Source organism: Tenrec ecaudatus, chromosome 18 (assembly GCF_050624435.1).
Source record: "Tenrec ecaudatus isolate mTenEca1 chromosome 18, mTenEca1.hap1, whole genome shotgun sequence".
In the NCBI taxonomy this organism is placed as follows: Eukaryota; Metazoa; Chordata; class Mammalia; order Afrosoricida; family Tenrecidae; genus Tenrec; species Tenrec ecaudatus.
In genome coordinates this window covers 19634552-19654184 of record NC_134547.1, presented here as the reverse complement: position 1 = coordinate 19654184, position 19633 = coordinate 19634552, and the positions used below count along the sequence as shown (strand labels likewise).

The following is a 19633-nucleotide window of genomic DNA, read 5'->3' as shown; positions in this document are numbered from 1 at the left end:
GGCGGCCAGGGCAATGACACGCAGTCTGGTTTCTCTCCCCAGCATCTGGGCAACCACCCCTAGGAGGACCTTCTGAGACCCTGCCATCCATCGCCTGATCCCCTCCGTCTTCCATCCTCCCAGACCCTCCTGCTGACCCTGACCTGTCTGATCACCCTCACACCCCTCCCCTTCTCCTCTCTGCCCCCCAGCCCTCTCCCCTACCATGTGCCTCCCGGGCCCCTGCTGGGCCTGCTGTCTTCTGCTCACTGTCTTCTCCCTGGGAGTCCAGGGGGCCCCTGAGCCACTCACAGCCGCCCCCGAGCAAGTCCATCTGTCCTACCCAGGTAAGTCTCCCTGGCACCTCCCTGGAAGCCTACGGTGACTGCCCCAGGACTCTAAGCAGGTGGTTTGTCTTTCCCGAGCCTCGGTTGTCTGCTTCTGATAAATGGGGATTGTAGCTGGGGCGCCTCTGACGGACAGCCTGAGAAATGGTCATGGTGCCCAGCCTAGAGCCAGAAGGGGCTGAGATGATTTAGCTGTCCCCCCACCCCCACCCTTCCTCCTTTCCTTCTTCCTCCTCCTCCTCCTCCTCCTCCTCCTCCTCCTCCTCCTCCACCTCCTCCTCCTCCTCCTCGATCCAGATGCCCTAGAGTGATCAAAGGTGAACTCTGGTCCTTCTGGACCCAAATTGCCTGGGTTGGAATTCAAGCTTTGCTGCTTTTAACCTACTGTGTGACTTTGGGCAAGTGACTTAACCTCTCTGGTCTCTGCCTCTTCATCTAAGCAGTGGGATGGTAGAAGCCCGGCTGCACAGTGGTCTGGTGAGGAGTAAATGAGTGACAGCCCGGGAAGAGCCAGAACGGTATTTGAGGGGGAACAAAACCAAACTCACTGCCATCGAGTCAATTCCAACGTGTAGCGGCCCTACAGGAGAGGGTGGATCTGTCCCTGCGGGCTTCTGAGACTGTAACTCTTTATGAGAGTAGAAAGCCTCGTCTTTCTCCCTCAAGGCAGCTGGTGATTTCAAACTACCGACGTTATGGTAAACAGACCACCCTGTCACCCACTGCAACACCAGGGCTGCTTTGATGGGTGGCAATCAGTGGTCTTCATACTACTTGGACCCTTTTGCACTGCGAAAAAGTAATGAGATGCTCCAAGAGACTTTGTTTACCGGCATGACGGCTACCACCAAGTTACCTTATTAGAAATGAACAAATTATTTTTGTGGTTATTTAAGATGACTAGTGAACCTATTATGCATTCAGATAAATGACATCTTCCGAAAAAGACCTGTATTTGACAACACAAAAGGAACTGTGTGTGTGTGTGTGTGTGTGTGTGAGAGAGAGAGAGAGAGAGAGAGAGAGAGAGAGAAGAGGGGCACTGCTTTACTTCTCTGTGAGTCTGGTGGTTACGAGAAGGACTGCTAAGCTAACCACAAGTTCAGTAGTTCAGAACCACCCGCCGCTTTACAGGAGAAAGACGAGGCTTTCTGCTCCCGCAAAGAGGCACAGTGCCTGAACCTACAGGGTCGCTGCAATGTCCCATGGGCTAGCTGTGAGCCAGGATCGACTCTACGGCAGCGAGTCTGCTTCTGGAGCCTGTCTGCTCAGTAACAGAACAACCCTCCCGGCCTCTGCATTGGGTCTGCTGTCACCTGTTGCTTTGGGTGATGTAGTCATACCTGCAGATATGTGGTTGAAACAGGAAGACAATGCCAATCACATATCCTTCTTAGATCCCGCACCAAAACCAGACACGCAGTAACTTTCTCAGCAAGAAATGATTTTTTGCTTTTAGTCCGAAATGATTTCAGAATGGCAGACACATAGCAAAGGGAGTCTAGAGTCCCCGCATCCCTTTCACCTGGCTTCCCCTGCTTTGGGCGTGAGTCAGATCCCACCATGTTTCCCACTGTGTTTGGATCCAGGAGCCCCCAGCTGGGTTTCTTTGCTCTGTCTCCACTCTGCCACGGCATCTCAGCCTTTCCTTGTCTTTTGTGTTCCTGACGTTTTAAAAGCAAGTTGCCTCTTAGAAGTTAGTCCCGGAGTTGCAATTTGGTGTGAGAAACGGTATTAACAACTGACTTTGGCATTTGCTAGAAGGCACCTCACCTGGAGGCCTCTGTAAACTGGGAAGGGACAATAAGGGGCTGGTGTGAAAAGCCAGCAAGCTCTTACCTGCTGAATGCTGACTTTTATTTGACCCGGGCAGTGGTTGAAATAATAGCAGCAAATGTTCTCTTACAAAGTGCCTTTGTGGATAACCTCCATCAACCTTCAGTTGTGGGCATGGCCACGCACATTTTCCAAAAGAGGAAAATTGAGGCTTCCAGAGGTGAGGCTGATTAATTGCCCCCAGGTCACCCAGCCTGGATCTGGAATTTAGACCAGCTGGATCAAGCCTAAATCCTTTATCTCTAAAAATGTTAAGGAGATGCTTGGCAGCATCGACAATAGGCTCCAGCATAGCAAGGCTCGTAAGGCTGGTTGGGACCAGGCAGCATGTCTTTCCGCTGCCCGTAGGGGTGCCAGGAGCCAGCGGACAGACTCAGCAGCCCCTAACAAGAGCAACTCTAGATTTTAGACCAGACAGCAGAGATGCAACAGCTCCTGTGCCCTGGTGTTACAACACAACCAGGACATCAGACCTGGTACATGATCACAAACCAGACGACGGGCTTTATCGGAATGGTGGGCATTTTGTCCACCAGTTCCGCGCTTCTGTTCCAGGATCCAATTCCAGATGTCACTCTGTGCTGCGTTGTTCTGTCCCGCCAGCCAGTTGCCATCGAGTTGAGCCCCACTCTTGGCAAACCCACAGCTGGCAGAGCAGAACTGGGCGCTGTGTGGGGTTTCCAGGGTCAATTCTTTAGCCGTAGATTGCCGGGCCTTTCCTCTGTGGCTCCTGGGGTGGACTCCAGCTTCTCTCTCTCCATCCCCTCCTCCTGTCTGTCAGTTCTCTGTCTTCACCAGGCAGACATCATTTTGAGAATGCTGACCAGTCTATTCCCATAACGAGTTACAGTCTTGGAATCCCACAGGGGACAGTTGGATCCTGTCCTATGGGACCAAGCTATGTGTTGGAATCGACTTTAGGGTTTGTTTGTTTTTTATTTGGATCCGTGATTTCAGGAGCCTGGTCGCGTAGTGGGTTCTGTGTTGGGCAGCTAAGTGAAAGGTCAGCGGTTCGAGCCCACCAGCCGCTCCTTGGGAGAAAGAGGAGACTTCCTGCCCCATAAATAGCCAGAGCCTGAGAGGCCCAAAGGGGCGGGTCCACTCCGCCCTACAGGGCTGCCATCCGTGGGAATCCGTAGCAGTGAGTTTGGTTTGGGGCCAGGTGTGCCACAGAATGTTGCTCAGCTGTGGTTTACCTGGTGTTTTCTCATGATGAACGTGGCTCTGAGTAGTCTTGGCAAGAATGGTCATGCTGTGTCCCGTCCCAGGGCATGGCGGCAGGAGGCTCCTGAGGTAAATGGGATCTCCTCCATCCCTGCTGGGTCTCTCCACCACACAGTTCTTTCTTCGTCGTGCATTCTGTCTTGAAATAGCTCTCTGGAGACGCCACCAATTCTGTTTCTCCTCGATTGTTTTACCCACTGACTTTAGCTCCTGTCTGCAGTTATGATCCCTGGGCTGCCTGCCTAATGGTGATGTTTGAATTCCCTCTTTCCTTTGCCTTGAGATCGTACTGCAAAGGATCCCTACCTCGCTCGGCCCTTGAAATGTAGTTAATCGATTACTTATTTATATTGGCATGAACTGATGTCATGGAAACTTCTTTCGTTCTACGGGCTAAAGTCCAGCATGATTGCTTTTGATGTTGCTGCTCCGGTTGTGTCAGCTTTGGCCCTTGGAAAGGAGCGTGGCCTAGTGGTTATGCGTTCGGCTGCTAGCTGCAAGGCCAGCTGTTTGAAACCACCAGCCAGCTTTTCAGGAGCTAGAAGAGGCTTTCTACGCCTGTAAAGAGATACAGTCTCAGAAACTCACCAGGACAGTTCTGCCCGGTCCTATGAGCTTGCTGTAAGCCGGCATGGACCCGAGGGCAGTGCGTTTGGTTTGGTTTGGTTTGATTGGCCCTTGGGGACTCCTTTTGGCTGGCTCCTGAGTTCTCTCATCAAGCGCTTGTCATTTTCTGTCGAAAGCCTACAAAGCCCAAAGCAAAAACAACACACCAACGAGCTGCTCTGGACTCCATTCCAGCTAATAACGATCCTGCGGGTGCAGAGTAATCCGTGCTCTGGAGGGTTTGAGGCTGGGACCGTGCAGACGCAGATCACCAGGCCTTTCTTCTGAGCCACCTCTGGGTCGGCTCAAACTCCCAGCTTTTTGGTTAATCGTTGAGCACTTAGCTGTTCATGCCACCCAGAGACCCCTTAAAGAGGGGTACACCCAGTATTCAATACCGGGCAGTGTCCTGTCCAGATTTTCATCAGGCCTGACCCTGCTTAGCCTGATGGTGTAGTGGTTACGAGTTGGGCTGCTAACCACAAGGTCAGCAGTTTGAAACCACCAGCTGGAAGAAAGACGAGGCTTTCTGCTCCTACAAAGGGTTGGTCTCAGAAACCTACAGGGGCAGTTCGACCCTGTCCTATAGGGCCACTGCGAGTCGGAATCCTCTCGGGGGTGGCATTGAGTTTGCATTTGGCTCTGCTTAGCGTCTCAGATCAGACACACTCAGCTACGCTCAGGGTGTATGGCTATAGACCGACATCATTTGGTGTGTGTGTGTGTGGTGGGGGGGGGGGGCGCGTCCTTAGTTTGGCGGCACCCCAGATTGTTCCAGGCTCATCTTGTTTATTTCTTGCCTCTCCTTTTCTTGGGGAGTGGGGATATGGAGAGACCAAGTTCTGAGCACTGGGTGCATGTGATGTTCCTGGCTGTCATTGCTTCTGCATCCCATCAACAAGTAGAGACAGGCGGTGCCTGGCTGTAGGGGAGCATGTGCATGCTCACATCTATGTTTCTATCTGGATCTACAAGGGGGCTCCAGAGAGTTTGTCAAAAAGAGTTAAAAGTTCATGGACTCCCCCCCACCTTTTGAAGCCCCCTGGTATATTACGTTTGAGGAGTTCACACGGATACCGCTGATGTCAGCCCAGCCCCAAGCGTTCATTCTAGTGGTCCACCTTTCTTAATCATAATTTCTGTACCCAACACATGGTGGCGCTGTGGGCTAGGGGTGGTTCCACGAGACTGTCTGCTCTGGTCAAGATGGACGCGTCTTGAGCACTCCGTAGACTGGACGGCACAGTGGGTTACTATGCGCCAGAACCGACCTGGGGGCTGGGGGCCTTTGTTCGCCGCTGCTTGCGTTCCTCCCACACTGAGACATTTGGTTCTCATCCTCTGGCACACTTACTTGTCTGTTCCATTCTAAGACACACAGACAGCCCTTCCAGAATCGCCCACGGTCCCCCTGTGAAAAAGGTTTACCGTATGACGGCATTTGTGTACCGTGCTTTTTTTTTGCCCCTAGCCTTGTCCAACAACCACACACACACACACACACACACACACACACAGAGTTCATTCCTCTCCTTGGGGGATGGGGGCGAGGATTAATGACGTGATCTGTTTTGCTTCTTTCTTTTTATGGGAAAGATACAGGTAACCAAACAGCTGCCGTGTCAACAGTCTTTACAGGCTCAGGTCACCAGGGTCATTCATGCGTGTTCAAACTGTCAGTCGACCTTGACCGTGAACCGTGCCGCCTGAATTCTTCTACCGCCCCTCACAGAAGGGTCTTGTCTTTTCAGAGTTAGGCCCCCTGGTTGGCGCTTGTCTTCTCTATGGGGTGCCCCCACATTCCGATCGGTCTCCGTCACTAGTTTATTTTGGGGTGTGTGTGTGTGTGTGTGTGTGTGTGTGTGGCGGGAATGCGTACTGTGACTAACACCCAAATGTCCTAAGAGCCAGAGAGGGACAAAAGAAGTAGGGAAGTTCGCTCCCATCAGCCTTCTGAACCACCCCATTCCCACCCACCCCGTAAATAAGCCACTTCTTCCTGCATTGCTCCCAACAAATGCAGTCACCTACCTGTGCAGCCTCGCCCCAGCCCTAACACAAAGGGTAGCTGGCAATAGATGTTCGTGCACCTTGCTTTTGGAATGTAACACTACCTCCTGGCGATCACGCCATGCCAGTTCACAGAGCCAGGCCTCGTTCTTTTACGCTGCGCATGCATGCGTCGGCGCTGGCACGGCCCCGGCCTTGTCTACGCCTGTCCTTGTTCTGTGCCTGAGGTCTCCGCTAACTTGCTATATTTCGCTTTAGAAACTGCGCGGCCGTAAAACATCTCGTAGGTGTGCATTTTCCAAGGACCCTTGCTCTTCGCACAATTGCATCCAGGCGTTACGTGCTTGGGTGTTTTACAATCTTAACGTGAGGGCTCGCATCGTCGATGACATTGAAGGGATGGCTTAAACATAAGGATTTGTATAAAACGCAGCTATCGAGTCGATTATGACTGATGGTGACAGAGGCCAGGGTCAAACCGCCCCTGTCGGTTTCTCAGATGGCTCTTGATGGGAGTCAACAGCCTCGTTTTCTCCTCCGGTGGTGGAGCGGCTGGGGGTTTAGAACTGCTGACCTTGCAGTTTGCAGCGTAACTCATAACCCTTCTGCTACCAGGGCACCTTGTAAATATTACTCCTGAGTGGTCCAAAGGCTTGACCGCCCTGGGCCTGCTTCCTTCGTGGGCCCTAGCCCCTCATCCACCTCCCCTGAGTGATGGATGTCTGTCTCTGCCATCAGTTTTCCATGCTCCCCACCGGTACCTGCTGCCCGAGAGCTGCCCTGGGCCCTGCCCATGTGACTTAGCTGGTTCCACACACCTGAATCCACGATGTTTAAATAATGTCATGTGTGTAAACCGTTTGGCCTGCACCCAGTCAATCACAATACAAATAACATCAGCTAACTCACGTTTGAGGCGCCCGGATGGCATAGGGGATGATGCTGACCACAAGATCAGCAGTTTGAAACCCACCCTGCTCCTCATGGAGAAAGATGAGGTTTTCTACTCCCATACAGAGTTACGGCCTCAGAGCGGCCCACAGGGGGCAGTTCTACCCTGTCCTCCGGGGTCGTGATGAGTCCACAAGGACTTGGTGGCGGTGAGTTTGGGTTTGTGAGGACTCCCTGTTGGAGAAGTGGTTATGCATTCATCTAAAGGTCAGCAGTTTGAAACCAGCTGCCGCTCCGAGGGAGAATGATGAGGCTTTCTACTCCTGTCAAGATTTACAGTCCCTGTGGATCCCGCAGGGGGCAGCTCTGAGTCAGCGTGGGGTCACTGGCAGTGGGCAGGTGAGCACATAGTGCCCGAACTGAAGGCCAAACACGGCGGTGCTCCTCAGGGGCATCCACATCCGGGACCTCGGGGAGACAGCTTACCAGGCCTCTCTTCTGAGGCGCCTCTGAGTGGATTGGGACCGCCATCCTTCTGTAGCTGAGCGCTTCACCACCTGCGCCACCTAGGGACCCTAATGATGCACCAGGCACGCTTACTTGCACCTATTTGTCTACGCCTCCTCACAAGTTTGTGGGGTCAAGCCAAACCAAAACAGAAAAGAACCCAACCCACTTCATTGCCTGGAGTTTAATTCTGACTCATAGGACAGGGTAGAACTGCTTCTGTGGGTTTCTGAGAGGGCAGCTCTCCGCAGGAGTAGAAAGCCTCGTCTTTCTCCCTCGGAGCGGCTGATGGTTTCAAACTGCTGACCTTGAGGCCGATGCATAACCACTGCTGCAGCAGAGCTCCTCACAAACCCACACACGCTGTCACGCTCACTCCCCTTTGTGAAGTAGGGACCATTATTTTGTTTTCCAGTTAAGAAAACGGAGGGTCGGAAGGGGGAAGCCACTTGGCCCAAGGAAGTGGAGAAGCAGAGTGACCTTGAGAATGGGCTTCTTAAGGACAAAGCTCACGAGAGGTGACAGTTATTGTTGTCCACTCCCTCGGCGGCCCCTCCCTGACGTCCTCTCTCCTCTTTTCTTTTCAGATGAGCCGGGTGCCATGACTGTCACCTGGACCACGTGGGTCCCTACCCACTCAGAAGTGCAGTTTGGGCTGCAACTCTCAGGGCCCCTGCCCCTCCGGGCCCATGGCACTTCCAGCCCCTTTGTGGATGGGGGCCTTCAGCGCCGGAAGCTCTACATGCACCGGGTGGTCCTTCGGGGGCTGCTACCTGGGGTCCAGTATGGTGAGAAGGGTCCCGGGCTGCCGAGGGAGTTCGGAAAGAGAAGTTGGGGGTGTGGGCTAGAAGCTGAGACTGTGCTGGTGACGCCTCTGCTTAGGTCCCGAGGAGAGGTGGATACTTGCCCTGCCTCTGCTCAGTGAACATGGGTGGCGGTAGGAGGGACCTGGGCATCCTCCCCTCCCTCCCCCGACTGAATTCCACCTTCTTCTCTCCCTCAGTTTACCGCTGTGGCAGTGCCCAGGGCTGGAGCCGTCGGTTCCGCTTCAGGACCCTAAAGAAAGGGACCCACTGGAGCCCCCGCCTGGCAGTGTTTGGGGACCTGGGGGCTGAAAACCCAAAGGCTCTCCCCCGGCTACGCAGGGACATACAGCAGGGCATGTACGACGCTGTTCTCCATGTGGGTGAGGCTTGCGCAAGGTGCCTGGAGGTGCAAGGGGGTGGACTGTGGTGAGATGGAGGAGGTGGGGATGGGGACGCCTGGATCTGGATGAGGCTGGTTCTGGCGGATCAGCGGCTGGCTTATCATGCTGCCCAGCTTGAATCCCAACACCCAGCCGTAGATCTGGATGGCTGGGTTGTTACCTCTGTGTCATTGGATCAGAATTCCTAGGCTTGTGATGATGAAATAAGCTAGAGGTGTGAAACCCTTAACCTTCACTACAGCCCTAGGTAAGAGCCCTGGTGCCACTGGTGGGAAAAGCGCTGGACACACAAATTCGGCAGTTCAAACCCACTAGGCGCTTGGCGGGAGAAAGATGAGGCTCTCAGCTCTGTAAAGATTTAAAGTCTTAGAAACTCTGCGGAGCAATTCCACCGCCTGGCATGTTGACCCTGCTCAAGGACTGCCAGTTGTTATCCTTGCCTTCCCGGGGGACAGGGGGTGAGTTGGGTCAGTATGGTTCCCGTGCAGATTCTGGAATCCGATGTCTGGAATTGGACTCCGATATCTTCACAGACCAGCTCCATTCACCTGGGCAAGCACTTTGCCCCTCTCTGGGCATCAGCCTCCGAGAGACTGTCATCAAGGAGACTGGAGGTTAAGGGATCAGTTCCGGGAGTCAGTGAGGGTGGGTGTGAGGTAGGGATCAGGGGACTGGACTTGTTGGAAAGCCCAGGTTTGTACAGCGCCCCCCACACCTCTGCAATCAGCTCCCTCTATGGGGCCCAAACAGATCCAGGTCTGAGTCCTTCCTCCCTCCCTGTACGCCCCTCTTCAGGAGACTTTGCCTACAACATGGACGAGGACAACGCCCGCGTGGGGGACAAGTTCATGAGGCTCATCGAGCCCCTGGCCGCCAACCTGCCCTACATGACTTGTCCTGGCAACCACGAACAACGCTAGTGAGGACCTGGGAGCTGTGCTGGATGGGCGGCTGCCTTGGGTGGAGTGGACGGATCTGTGATGTGGGCGGAGTCTCTCCTACCGCACCTCCTCCCTGCTAGTGACGGAGGACAGAAGGGGGCTGCCTTGCTAGCCTCCCGCAGGCCTGGGAGCCGGACTCTGGGCCTGACAGTGGGGACGGGGTGGGGGGGTGGAGCACTGGCAATCAGGCCCCCCCACCCCACTTCGGTACTTGCTTTCCGCAGCAACTTCTCTAACTACAAGGCTCGCTTCAGTATGCCCGGGAACACGGAGGGCCTTTGGTACAGGTAACCTGGGGCTGGTGCTGGGGGCCTGGACTGCCTCCCCTGGAGGAGAACCCCCCTCTGAATCTGCCTTTTCACCGCGCCAGCTGGGACCTGGGCCCTGCCCACATCATCTCTTTCTCCACCGAGGTCTACTTCTTTCTCCACTACGGCGTCCACATGGTGGAGAGGCAGTTCCGCTGGCTGGAGAGCGACCTCCAGGTGAGCTGGCTGGAGGTTCCCTTGGGACCCCCAGCCATCCCCCCAGCCCCACGCCTGCTCCAGCCCCGCCCCTCCACCCGGCCAAGCCCCGCCCCTCCAGCTCCAAGCCCCGCCCCTCCAGCTCCAAGCCCCGCCCCTCCGCCTCAGCCCTGCCCCCTCATTCTGCACCCTTCTCTCTAGAAAGCCAACCAGAACCGGGCAGCCCGGCCGTGGATCATCACCATGGGTCACCGGCCCATGTACTGCTCCAACGCCGACCTGGACGACTGTCGCAGTCACCAGAGCAGGGTGAGGACTCTGCTTCTGGGGCGGTGGGGCAACAGCAGGCGGGGACGCCCCCCCATCATCTCCTGGCTCATCTTTTCCAGGTCCGCAAAGGCCTCTTTGGAAGATTGTATGGCTTGGAGGATCTGTTCTACAAATACGGTGAGTGGACTCTGGCACACCTCCCCTCCCACCTTATCCCACCCCGCCCCCACCTTTCCCAGAGTCAGAGACCTGACCCCCTCACCCCCCATTTGCTGTGAATCAGGGGTCGACCTGGAGCTGTGGGCTCATGAGCACTCGTATGAACGGCTGTGGCCAATTTACAACTACCAGGTGAGGCACCAGGAGGCCCAGGGCCCTCGTGGCTGGTGGCAAGGGAGGGACACCCGGCTAGATGCCCTGTGATCAACCCCCCCCCCATTCTGTCCCTCCCTCCAGGTGTTTAATGGCAGCCAAGTGGCGCCCTACACCAACCCCAAGGGTCCTGTGCACATCATCACGGGGTCCGCAGTGAGTATGGCGGGTGTGAGGAGCCCATTTTGTGAAGTTCTAGTGGCACTGTGGGTTAAGCGCCTGCTGCTCACACCGAGGTTGGTGAGCCAACCCCCCCAGCTGCTCTGCTGGAGAACAATGAGGCTGTCGGCTCCCCAAATATTTTTTATGCTATTTGTAGTTTATTTATTTATATTTTATAAATAATTTTGTTGGGGGCTCTTACAGCTCTTATGACAATCCATACATCAATTGTATCAAGCACATATGTATATACGTTGCCATCATCATCTTCAAAACATTTTCTTTCTACTTGAGCCCTTGGTATCAACGCCTCTTTCTTTCCTTCCTCCTCCACCCTTCCACCCTCGCTCCCCAAATATTTATAGTCACAGAAAGCCTGCAGAGCAGGTCTACTCTGTTCAGGAGGTCGTGGTGAGTCGGAATCAGTTCGACAACAGCCATGGACCCCATGGCCGTGGGTTTGGTTCCTGTAGTCTGGCACCAGGACTCCTGTCACTTCCTCACTCAGTTCAAACCCACTGCCGACGCCCGTCGACCCAGGTAAAACTGCCCCTGTGGGTTTCTGAGAAGGTAACTCTTAACAGGAATAGAAAGTCCTGTCTTCCTCCCTCGGAGTGGCTGGAGGTTTTGAACTGCTGACCTGCTGGTTAGCAGCCCAGTGAGTAAGCACTACACCAGCAGGGCTCCTCTGTGAGGCTCAGGTGGTGGTTCTCTCTTTCTCTCACTCGTCCTGCATGTTTTCATTGGAATCTCCTTGGCAAAAGGAAGCATCCCTTCTGCTCCCCTCCCCCCACCCTTTCAGACCACCATGGGGTCCCGGGCACAGTGTCCTCGGTCTGGAGTACATAAGCCAACACTGTCATGATTTGGGCCAGCAAAAGAGAGGCAGCCACTACATACGGTGGGCTGGAATATAACAACCTTCAGGAGGATGGCCCAGGGCCGGCCGGTGCTCCTCTTTGTGGGGCGTGAAGTTGCTATGAGCTGGAACGGCCTGGACAGCAACAGCAACAACAATGGCATCATGGCTTGTTCTCTTGCTCCCATGGTCCTGGCCTTGGCCTTCAGGAGCTCTTCCAGGTTGGTGCTGTCTTTTATGAGCACCCTCACTCTGTCACTCTGGATGCTCCGGGGTCACCCTGGGTCTCCTGCTCCAGCCCTGAAAGTAGCCCTTTCTCCAGAGAGCAAGCCCCACCCCCCACGCACCCCCCCACCCTGGCACTGTGTGTCTGCTCGGGGCAGACCCTGTGGGTTGTTTGTTGTTAGATATTGTCAAGTAAATCCTCTCCGAGTGGATTCTGATGAGAAGTTATCTAAAAAGAAAGACAGAAAAAAGATAACTCAATTGAATCAATTCTGACTCCTTGTGACCCTGTAGGACAGAGTAGAACTGCACCTGTGGGTTTCAGAGACTACAATTCTTTTTAAAATCACTTTATTGGGGGCTCGTACAGCTCTTATCACAATCCATCCAAGCCCATTTGTGTCAAGCACACTTGTTCATATGTTACCATCATCCTTTTCAAAACATTTTCATTCTACTTGAATCCTTGATGTCAGCTCATTCCCTTTCTTCCACCCTCCGTCTCTCCCTCCCTCATGAACCCTGGATAATTTATTAATTTTTTCATGTCTTACCCTGACCGATGGGAGACTATAAATCATTCTGAGAGCAACCAGCCTCCTCTTTGCCCAGCAGAGCAGGCAGACCATGTGTACCCACAGCACAATCCTCACTGGTGATAAGCAAAGTCCGGGAGCATGGGGTGGGCCCCCAGCCCTTCTCAGTCCCACTTTGAGTAGGTGTCTCTGTTGGGGGGAAGTTCAGCGTGCCCTCTGCACATGTGGTCAGGAGCTGTGGAGTTGCTTCCAACTCAGAGGACCGTCTGAGCAGGGGAGCAGCCACTGCCCAGCCCGGCACCAGCCCCATGGTGGTTCTTATGTTCAAGCCCATGGTCGCAGCCATTGTGGCAACCTGTCTTGTCCAGCTGTTCCCCAGCTCTGCATATGCAAATGAGTAAGTGAGGAGATACAGGTGCATTACTGCCTCACCTAAGGATCCCTGGGGGCAGAGTGGCTACACTTGGGGCTGCTAGGTCGGCAGTTCGAAACCACCAGCTGTTCCCTGGGAGAAAGAGGAGGCTTTCTACTCCCGTAAAGACTGACAATCTCGGAAAGCCCGCAGGGGGCAGTTCTGCCCAGCGCTGTAGGGGCTCAAGGCGTGGGCATCCCCTCGATAGCGGTGGGTTTGGGATTGACTTCAAAAGCAACCTGAATCCTGTTTCATACACTAGCAGTTCCAAATCATGACTGTGCTTTAGGATGATCAGGGTGTGCGAGGAAAACTGGAACTTCCCCCTCAAGTCTGTCGCCCCCTCCCCCTTCCCCCCCCACACATCGCCTAGAACAGCAGTATCTCTGATGAGGAGCCATCACCCACCCCCCACCCCCCACAGGCAGTCGGAGGACTTCAGGATCAGAAAGCGCTCATGCCTCTTCCCTGTCAGCGCTGCCCCTGAGGGACCGCCATTCCGGCTGCCAGGGATTCACTTGTCTGTCTTTCTTGGAATCTTTATGATACAGACAATCCACTCAGCCCCTCCACCCAGCTTCCTCCAATATGACCATCTTAAGACTGGTCTCTCTCCTTTCTCCTCCTTGGTGCACCCCCCCCCACCCATCTCCCTCCATCTCCCCACCTCTCTCTTTCTCCACATTATAGCTATTTCCCATGAAGAGAGAACTGCAGGCAGAATGCCCTCTTCCCCTTAAATTACTTCTGTCTCTATTTCCTAAAATACCAGGGCATCTGCCTACATCCCCACAGTATAATTATCAAATTCGATTCGTTAACGTTGATAGTATACTATTAGCCCGTTTACAGGCCTTACTCATAATCGAGCCCTTGTCCCGTCATGACCCGCAGCTGCCGGGTGGGTGCCTGGGATTCAGACTCACGCGGTCCCCCTCCCCCACACCCCCGTTGGCTTGTGGATGGCTGGTTTCTGGGCGTAGCCTCCCGGGTCTTTCCTCTGAGGTGCCCCCTGGCTGGACTCAATCCTCCAGCCTTCTGATGAGCCGCCTGGCGGGGTAGCCACATGCAGCATGACTATCGCCATCATGAACTGCCCTCAGGTGGATTTCCCCACCCACAGGGACCCCGGGCCCTGCGCCAGCCTCGCAGTGGTGGTTAGCTTTGAACACCCGGTGCCCTTGACCCCAAACAAAGAACAACGAGCGTCCATCCGATTCCGATTCGGAGTGACCGTGGAGGACAGGACGGAATCGCCACTCTGGGTTTCTGAGGCTGTGCGTCCTCTTTTTTTTTTGGGGGGGGGAATCACTATTTTGGGGGCTCTTACAATTCTTATTACAATCCATACATCAATTGTATCAGGCATATCTGTACATATATTGCCATCATTCTTTTCTAGACAATTACTTTTTTTAAAAAAAAACATTTTATTAGGGGCTCATACACTCCATACATATACATACATCAATTGTATAAAGCACATCTGTACATTCTTTGCCCTAATCATTTTCTTTTTTTTTTCCTCTTTTCTTTTAGACAATTACTTTCTATTGAGCCCTTGGTATCAACTCCTCTTTTTTTCTCCCTCCCCTTCCCCCCATGACCCCTTGATAGATTATAAACTCTTATTATTTTCATATCTCACACCAACCGCTGTCTCCCCCCCATGGTCCCATTGTTCTTCCCCCTGGAGGGCAGGGTGTGGTTGGGGGGTCGATCATTATGATTGGTCTCCCCTTTTCCCCGCCTCCTCCCCTCCCCTCCTGGTAGTGCTATTCCCATTCCTGCTCCTGGCTTGCCTGTGTCTTGAGCTCTTATCTCTTATCTACGCCTGTGCGCATGCTCGGGTCTAGTCCGAAGTGAGAGGCATCACTGGGGTCATGGGGGTGGGGGCTGAGGAAGAAGCTGCACATCTTGATGGGAGCAGACAGCCTCATCTTTCTCCCATGGGGCTGCTACGGGGTTCAAACTGCTGACTTGGGCTGGGCGGCTCACAAGGTCCCTGGGGCTCATGTGGGGTGCCTTTAAATCAAAGCCCAGAATGTGCCTTTGGTCCAGGATCCGGTGGCAGACCATGTGGTGTCGGTCCTTCCTCCTTTAATCAGGCATCTCCCTTCCAGCTTTCTCCACCTCGATGCACATCAGAGCTGTTTCACGAGCTTCAAGGGTGTCTACTGGTGCTTAGATGGAAGCTTAGACACTTTTTGGGAGAGGGGCAGAAATGCACACAGTGTGACTGTGTTCTGTGCCCCCCCCCCCCCCCGTCACTGTAAACGTGAGAGCAGTCTGTCTCATCATTGCTGATGGACACTGATCACTGGCAGACCTCTGCCCGACAGGGGATATTCTTTATTTTTGTTGTTGCTTATTTCTCTTTGTGATGAACAAAGTATCCATGGGAAGATACTTTCCCGAGGGAGGATGCAAACATCTGTGACTCTTCACACTAGACAGCGATGAACCTGGGCTCCATCCGCGGTTGCCATGGCGACCTGTCCAGCCTCAGCGCCTCACAGAGGGGATCTACCACCTGCCTCCCTCTCCGGCTCTACCTGGCTGTCTCCTCTCCTCCCAGCTTCAGGCTTTCCCCGAGAGCGTTCTCTGAGGGTGTCCCCACTGATGTCAGGGTACCTGTCCCCATCACCTGGACGAACTTTCCATATGGCCCTCCTTCTCTGTGACTGCGATGCTGCTGTTGATGTCACGGGCCTGAGCCAGTGAGGGCTCCAGCACCTGCTTGTACAGAGAACGCTGCAGCCGGCACAGCATGGCATCAGATGCCTTTTCTAGGAGAGGGTGGGGGGAGGGGGCAGGGGGACCTCAAACTCACTGTGATTCCAACTCAGAGTGACCCTCTAGGGCTGAGTAGAGCTACCCCTGTGGGTTTTCCAGACTGTAATTCTTTACGGGAGAAGAAAGCCTCATCTCCAGGGAGCGGCTGGTGGGCCCAAACTGCTGACCTCGTGGTGAGCAGTCCAAGCTGTGACCCAGTGTGCCCCCAGGGTCCCTGCAGGGCCAACCTGGCCGGGTCAAACTCCTCAGTTGTGAGCAGAAGTCACATCCAGTTCCGGCTGAATTTTCCTCCTGGGGGCTGGGGGTGGGGTGGGATGGGGGGACCAGGACACTGGCCTGCAGGCTAGGGCTCTTCCCCCAGGGTCCCCCAATCCACGGACCTGACGGACTCTCTCTGGCAGGGCTGCGAGGAGCGACTGACGCCTTTTGCCATCTTCCCCGGGCCCTGGAGTGCCCTGCGGGTGAGGGAGTATGGCTACACCCGGCTGCATATCCTCAACGGGACCCACGTGCACATCCAGCAGGTGTCCGATGACCAGGTCAGTGAGGGCCGGGGCCCCAGCCAGGCTCGGTAAACCCAGGGCAACCTGCCCGAGTTCAAACCCTGCCGCAGGTGCTCCAGCGACTTCCTGGACCCCGAGGAGCCTCAGTGTTCTCATCTGTAAATTGGGGATGGTCACTGTTCCTACCCTGTGGGATGGCATGGGAGTCGAATGCTTTATGAGATATGGAGTGCTTAGAGCAGCCTCTGGAACCAGATAAATTCTATAGATGTTTATCACCATGAGGCAGGGGTGGGAAAAGGCCTGGGGGGGGGCAGGCAGAGGGGAGACAGTAGGATGTGTGTGTGATAGGGAAGTCTTAGAGTTAGATGGACTTGTCCTCTTGGTTGCTTTGCCACTGCAGTTTAAAAATCACGAGGTCTATGAGTTTTCGAGCAGCCATGGTGTTATGGTGGGTTAAGCATTGGGCTGCTACCTGCAAGGCCAGCAGTTCAAATCCACCAGGCACTCCTGGGGAGAAAGATGAGGCTTTCTACTCCCCGAATGAGCTACAGTCTCAGAAACCCACAGGGGCCGATCTACTTGGTCCTAGAGGGTTGCTGTGAGTTGGATTTGACTCAATGGCAGTGAGGACTTTTTTTTTGGTTGTTGGTTTAGTGGAAAGACAGGGGATGGGGCCAGGGAAGACACACAGGTAAAAACTTAGACACATGACAAGAACTTACATAGTGTGACGCACACCTACCTGGTGTCAGAACTCTCATTAGGGCTTCACACACACCACCTCCTCTCAATGGCCCTCGTCTCCACTAGAGAGTGACAGCCCCAGAACCCCCGGGCAGCCCTGCCCTGTCCTGTAGGGTCACTGTGGATCAGCATCGACTCGATGGCCCTGAGTTTGGAAGCCCGCAGTCAGTCCCCGGGGGATCATGAATAAGTCAGCGCTGGCTTTCCTGTGACACACAGTATACACTTGCTCCATTGGTTATGCGTTGGGCTGCTTACCCAAGGTCAGCAGTTTGAATCCATCAGCCGCCGTGTGGGAGAAGGATGAGGCTTTCCATTCCTGTAAATGTTTACAGCCTCAGAGACCCACAAGGGCGTTTCTATTCTGCCCGGTTCGGTGACTCTTAGTCAGAATCGACTCGGTGGCAGTGAGTTTGGAGGGTTTGGGGGGGTTGTTTGTGTTTTGGTGTTGGGCATCAGGGCTTGTGTGTATTTCTTTACTCAGTTCTCCCCGTGAGCCCCTGCCAGTCAGTCTATGGTTCTCCCTGCTTTGTAGAAGGGGGAGGTTAGGCTTAGAGAGGCAGGCTACCAGCTGGAAACCACATCGTTCGGAGGGGCTGTGCTGGGCTGTAAACCAAGGTCTGTCTGTCTGAGACCAGGCTCTGTGTTCTAGCCAGAGCGACCGACACAGTGTGCCCCTTAAAGAGTGCTGGCAGCATTGTGGGGGTAGGCATTGGACTGCTAGCCGCAAGGTTGGAGGTTCAAACCCACCAGCAGCTCCTAGGGGCAGAGGCTATATGTTCCTCTAAAGATTGATAGCCTCAGAAGCCCTGTAGGGGTCATGGTCACTCCAAATGGACTTGATGGCAGTGGGGTTGGCTTTGAGGTATTCAGTCCTTATTTTGTGCTGGGATGTCCATTTGTTTGTTTGTTTAAGTCTTTTCTAATGATCTTATCACACCTCTGGCGGAGCTCTTGGGGCATAGTGGTTACTGTTGGGCTGCTAACTACAAGGTCAAGCGTTCGAAACCACCGTGCAGCTCCTCAGGAGAAAGATGAGGCTTTCTACTCCTGGAAAGAGTGACAGTCTCAGAAACTCACTGGGGCAGTTCCACCCTGTCCTCTCGGGTCGCTATGGGTCAGAATCGACTCAATGGCAGCGAGTTTGGTTTGGGACCAGGCCTCTGAGCTGGATACCGTCCGCTCTTCAGATGAGAGACCTGAGGCTCAGAGAGGTTTCACAACTTGCCAGGTGAGACAGCTCATCAGAGGCAGGACTGGGATTTGAACCATGGCCACTCCTGTTTGTGTGTCCCCCACAGGATGGAAAGATTGTGGATGACTTCTGGATGGTGAGACCCCTGAAGAACCGGCATAAGTACCTCTAGGGACGAGGGCACTGTCTTCAGGAACCCTGTGCTTTGCTGACCCCGCCAGTGTGGCCAGACACTGCCCAGGCCCGGGTGAGGAGTCCGGGCAGGCCCCGACTCCCCTGCCTTCTGGAGACCCCCTGTGGGGTGGACACAGCCCCGGGGGATTTGGGGTAGCTCTCACCTCCTGGAGAGGTGAGAGTCCTGGCTGCCCGTGGAGGGTGGGCAGGTGGGTGGCACTGAATGAAACAGGGAGGGTCCCAGGGGGGTGGGCCACAGACTCAGCCCCCTGCATGGTGGACTGGACAAGGCGCCCCACAGGGCCTTGGGAATAAAGAGGCTTGTACCTGTGGCTTTGCGGAGTTTGTGCTTCTGTGGGAGATGCTCCCTGGGACAGCTGGCTGGGGCTCGGCTGTCAGGACGCTACTCGCCAGCAGGTGGTGCTGGTGGCTCTGCCCGCTCAGATCTGGTTCTGCGTCAGCCCCCGCTGCAAACATCCCAAGCTCAAGGACAACCAGTGTCCCCTTTGACCTCAGTTTCTCTGCTGCTGCCTTGTCCCAGAAGTGGGGGCAGTATTTGCACGCCCGCCTCTCCCTCGGGGCAGCTGACAACATCACAGACCTGTTTGACTCTTCTGTTCTTTCTTCTCATTTCATTCAACCACTACTTCCTACATCCCTAGTATGTGAACCCCGAACCTCGACGCCAATCCTTCTAGGAGGAGCGTCGAGATGCCGTGCAGCCATGCTCAGAATCAATTTTTCCCATAAGAGATAACTGGAAATGGATTAATCTGCCCTCGACCACCAAGTTCTTACCCCAACCTTGCCTTTTCATTCAAAACATGACACAGAAATTTCACAGTACATAAGATCAGACTTAAATAATTTGATTTAAATGAGGAACACAGCATTAAAAAAGTTTTTTAAACAACTACGCTATGGCCCATACCTTGAGATGGATGAGGATCTGGATCTAAGGACACAGATGTGGAAAGGAGGGATGGACAGAGAGTCATTGTTTGGAAGGTGAATCTCCTTCCATAAAGTTAACTGGTAGCTGCTTTTCAGGATTTATTCCCCATCTTTGCCTTTTTGTCACCAGGACCTGGCTGGCTTCCTCTTAAAAAAAAAAAATCTGTCTCATGTGGTCTGCTGCTGTTGTTTCCTGAACTGTTTTCTAAAGGGCTTACTAAATTATCATCAACAATATCGATAATACGGTTAACCAGATCCTTATCGCGATAATACTATTAAAAAAATCTTTCTTAGAATCCATGTTTTTTATCTAAAAACAGGACAGAAAGCCAAAAATAATAAGAAAAATTTTACAAAACGCTTGGAACACACGGCCGCAGAAGGTTTAAACAACACGTAGTAACAATGACGAC

The 19633-nt window shown here is 53.9% G+C and overlaps 1 protein-coding gene across 1 annotated transcript; it reads left to right on the top strand.

Annotated features, from left to right (window-relative positions):
- The first annotated feature begins 205 nt into the window (after positions 1 to 205).
- Positions 206 to 18261, top strand: ACP7 (acid phosphatase 7, tartrate resistant (putative)). The gene is made up of 12 exons (XM_075537705.1): positions 206 to 326; positions 7988 to 8188; positions 8404 to 8586; positions 9403 to 9526; positions 9773 to 9835; positions 9919 to 10033; positions 10214 to 10321; positions 10402 to 10459; positions 10566 to 10633; positions 10739 to 10810; positions 16046 to 16183; positions 18196 to 18261. Exons 1-12 carry the CDS (start codon positions 206 to 208, stop codon positions 18259 to 18261), a joined length of 1317 nt encoding a protein of 438 aa, XP_075393820.1.
- Positions 18262 to 19633: the final 1372 nt, after the last annotated feature.

What these genes read in the sequence shown, in the direction of transcription:
- ACP7 (XM_075537705.1), top strand. Translation starts at nt 206, where the DNA reads ATGTGCCTCCCGGGCCCCTGCTGGGCCTGCTGTCTTCTGCTCACTGTC. An exon ending in AGTCCATCTGTCCTACCCAG is followed by an intron (nt 327 to 7,987) that starts GTAAGTCTCCCT and finishes TTTTCTTTTCAG; the next exon opens with ATGAGCCGGGTGCCATGACT. An exon ending in AGCAGGTGTCCGATGACCAG is followed by an intron (nt 16,184 to 18,195) that starts GTCAGTGAGGGC and finishes TGTCCCCCACAG; the next exon opens with GATGGAAAGATTGTGGATGA.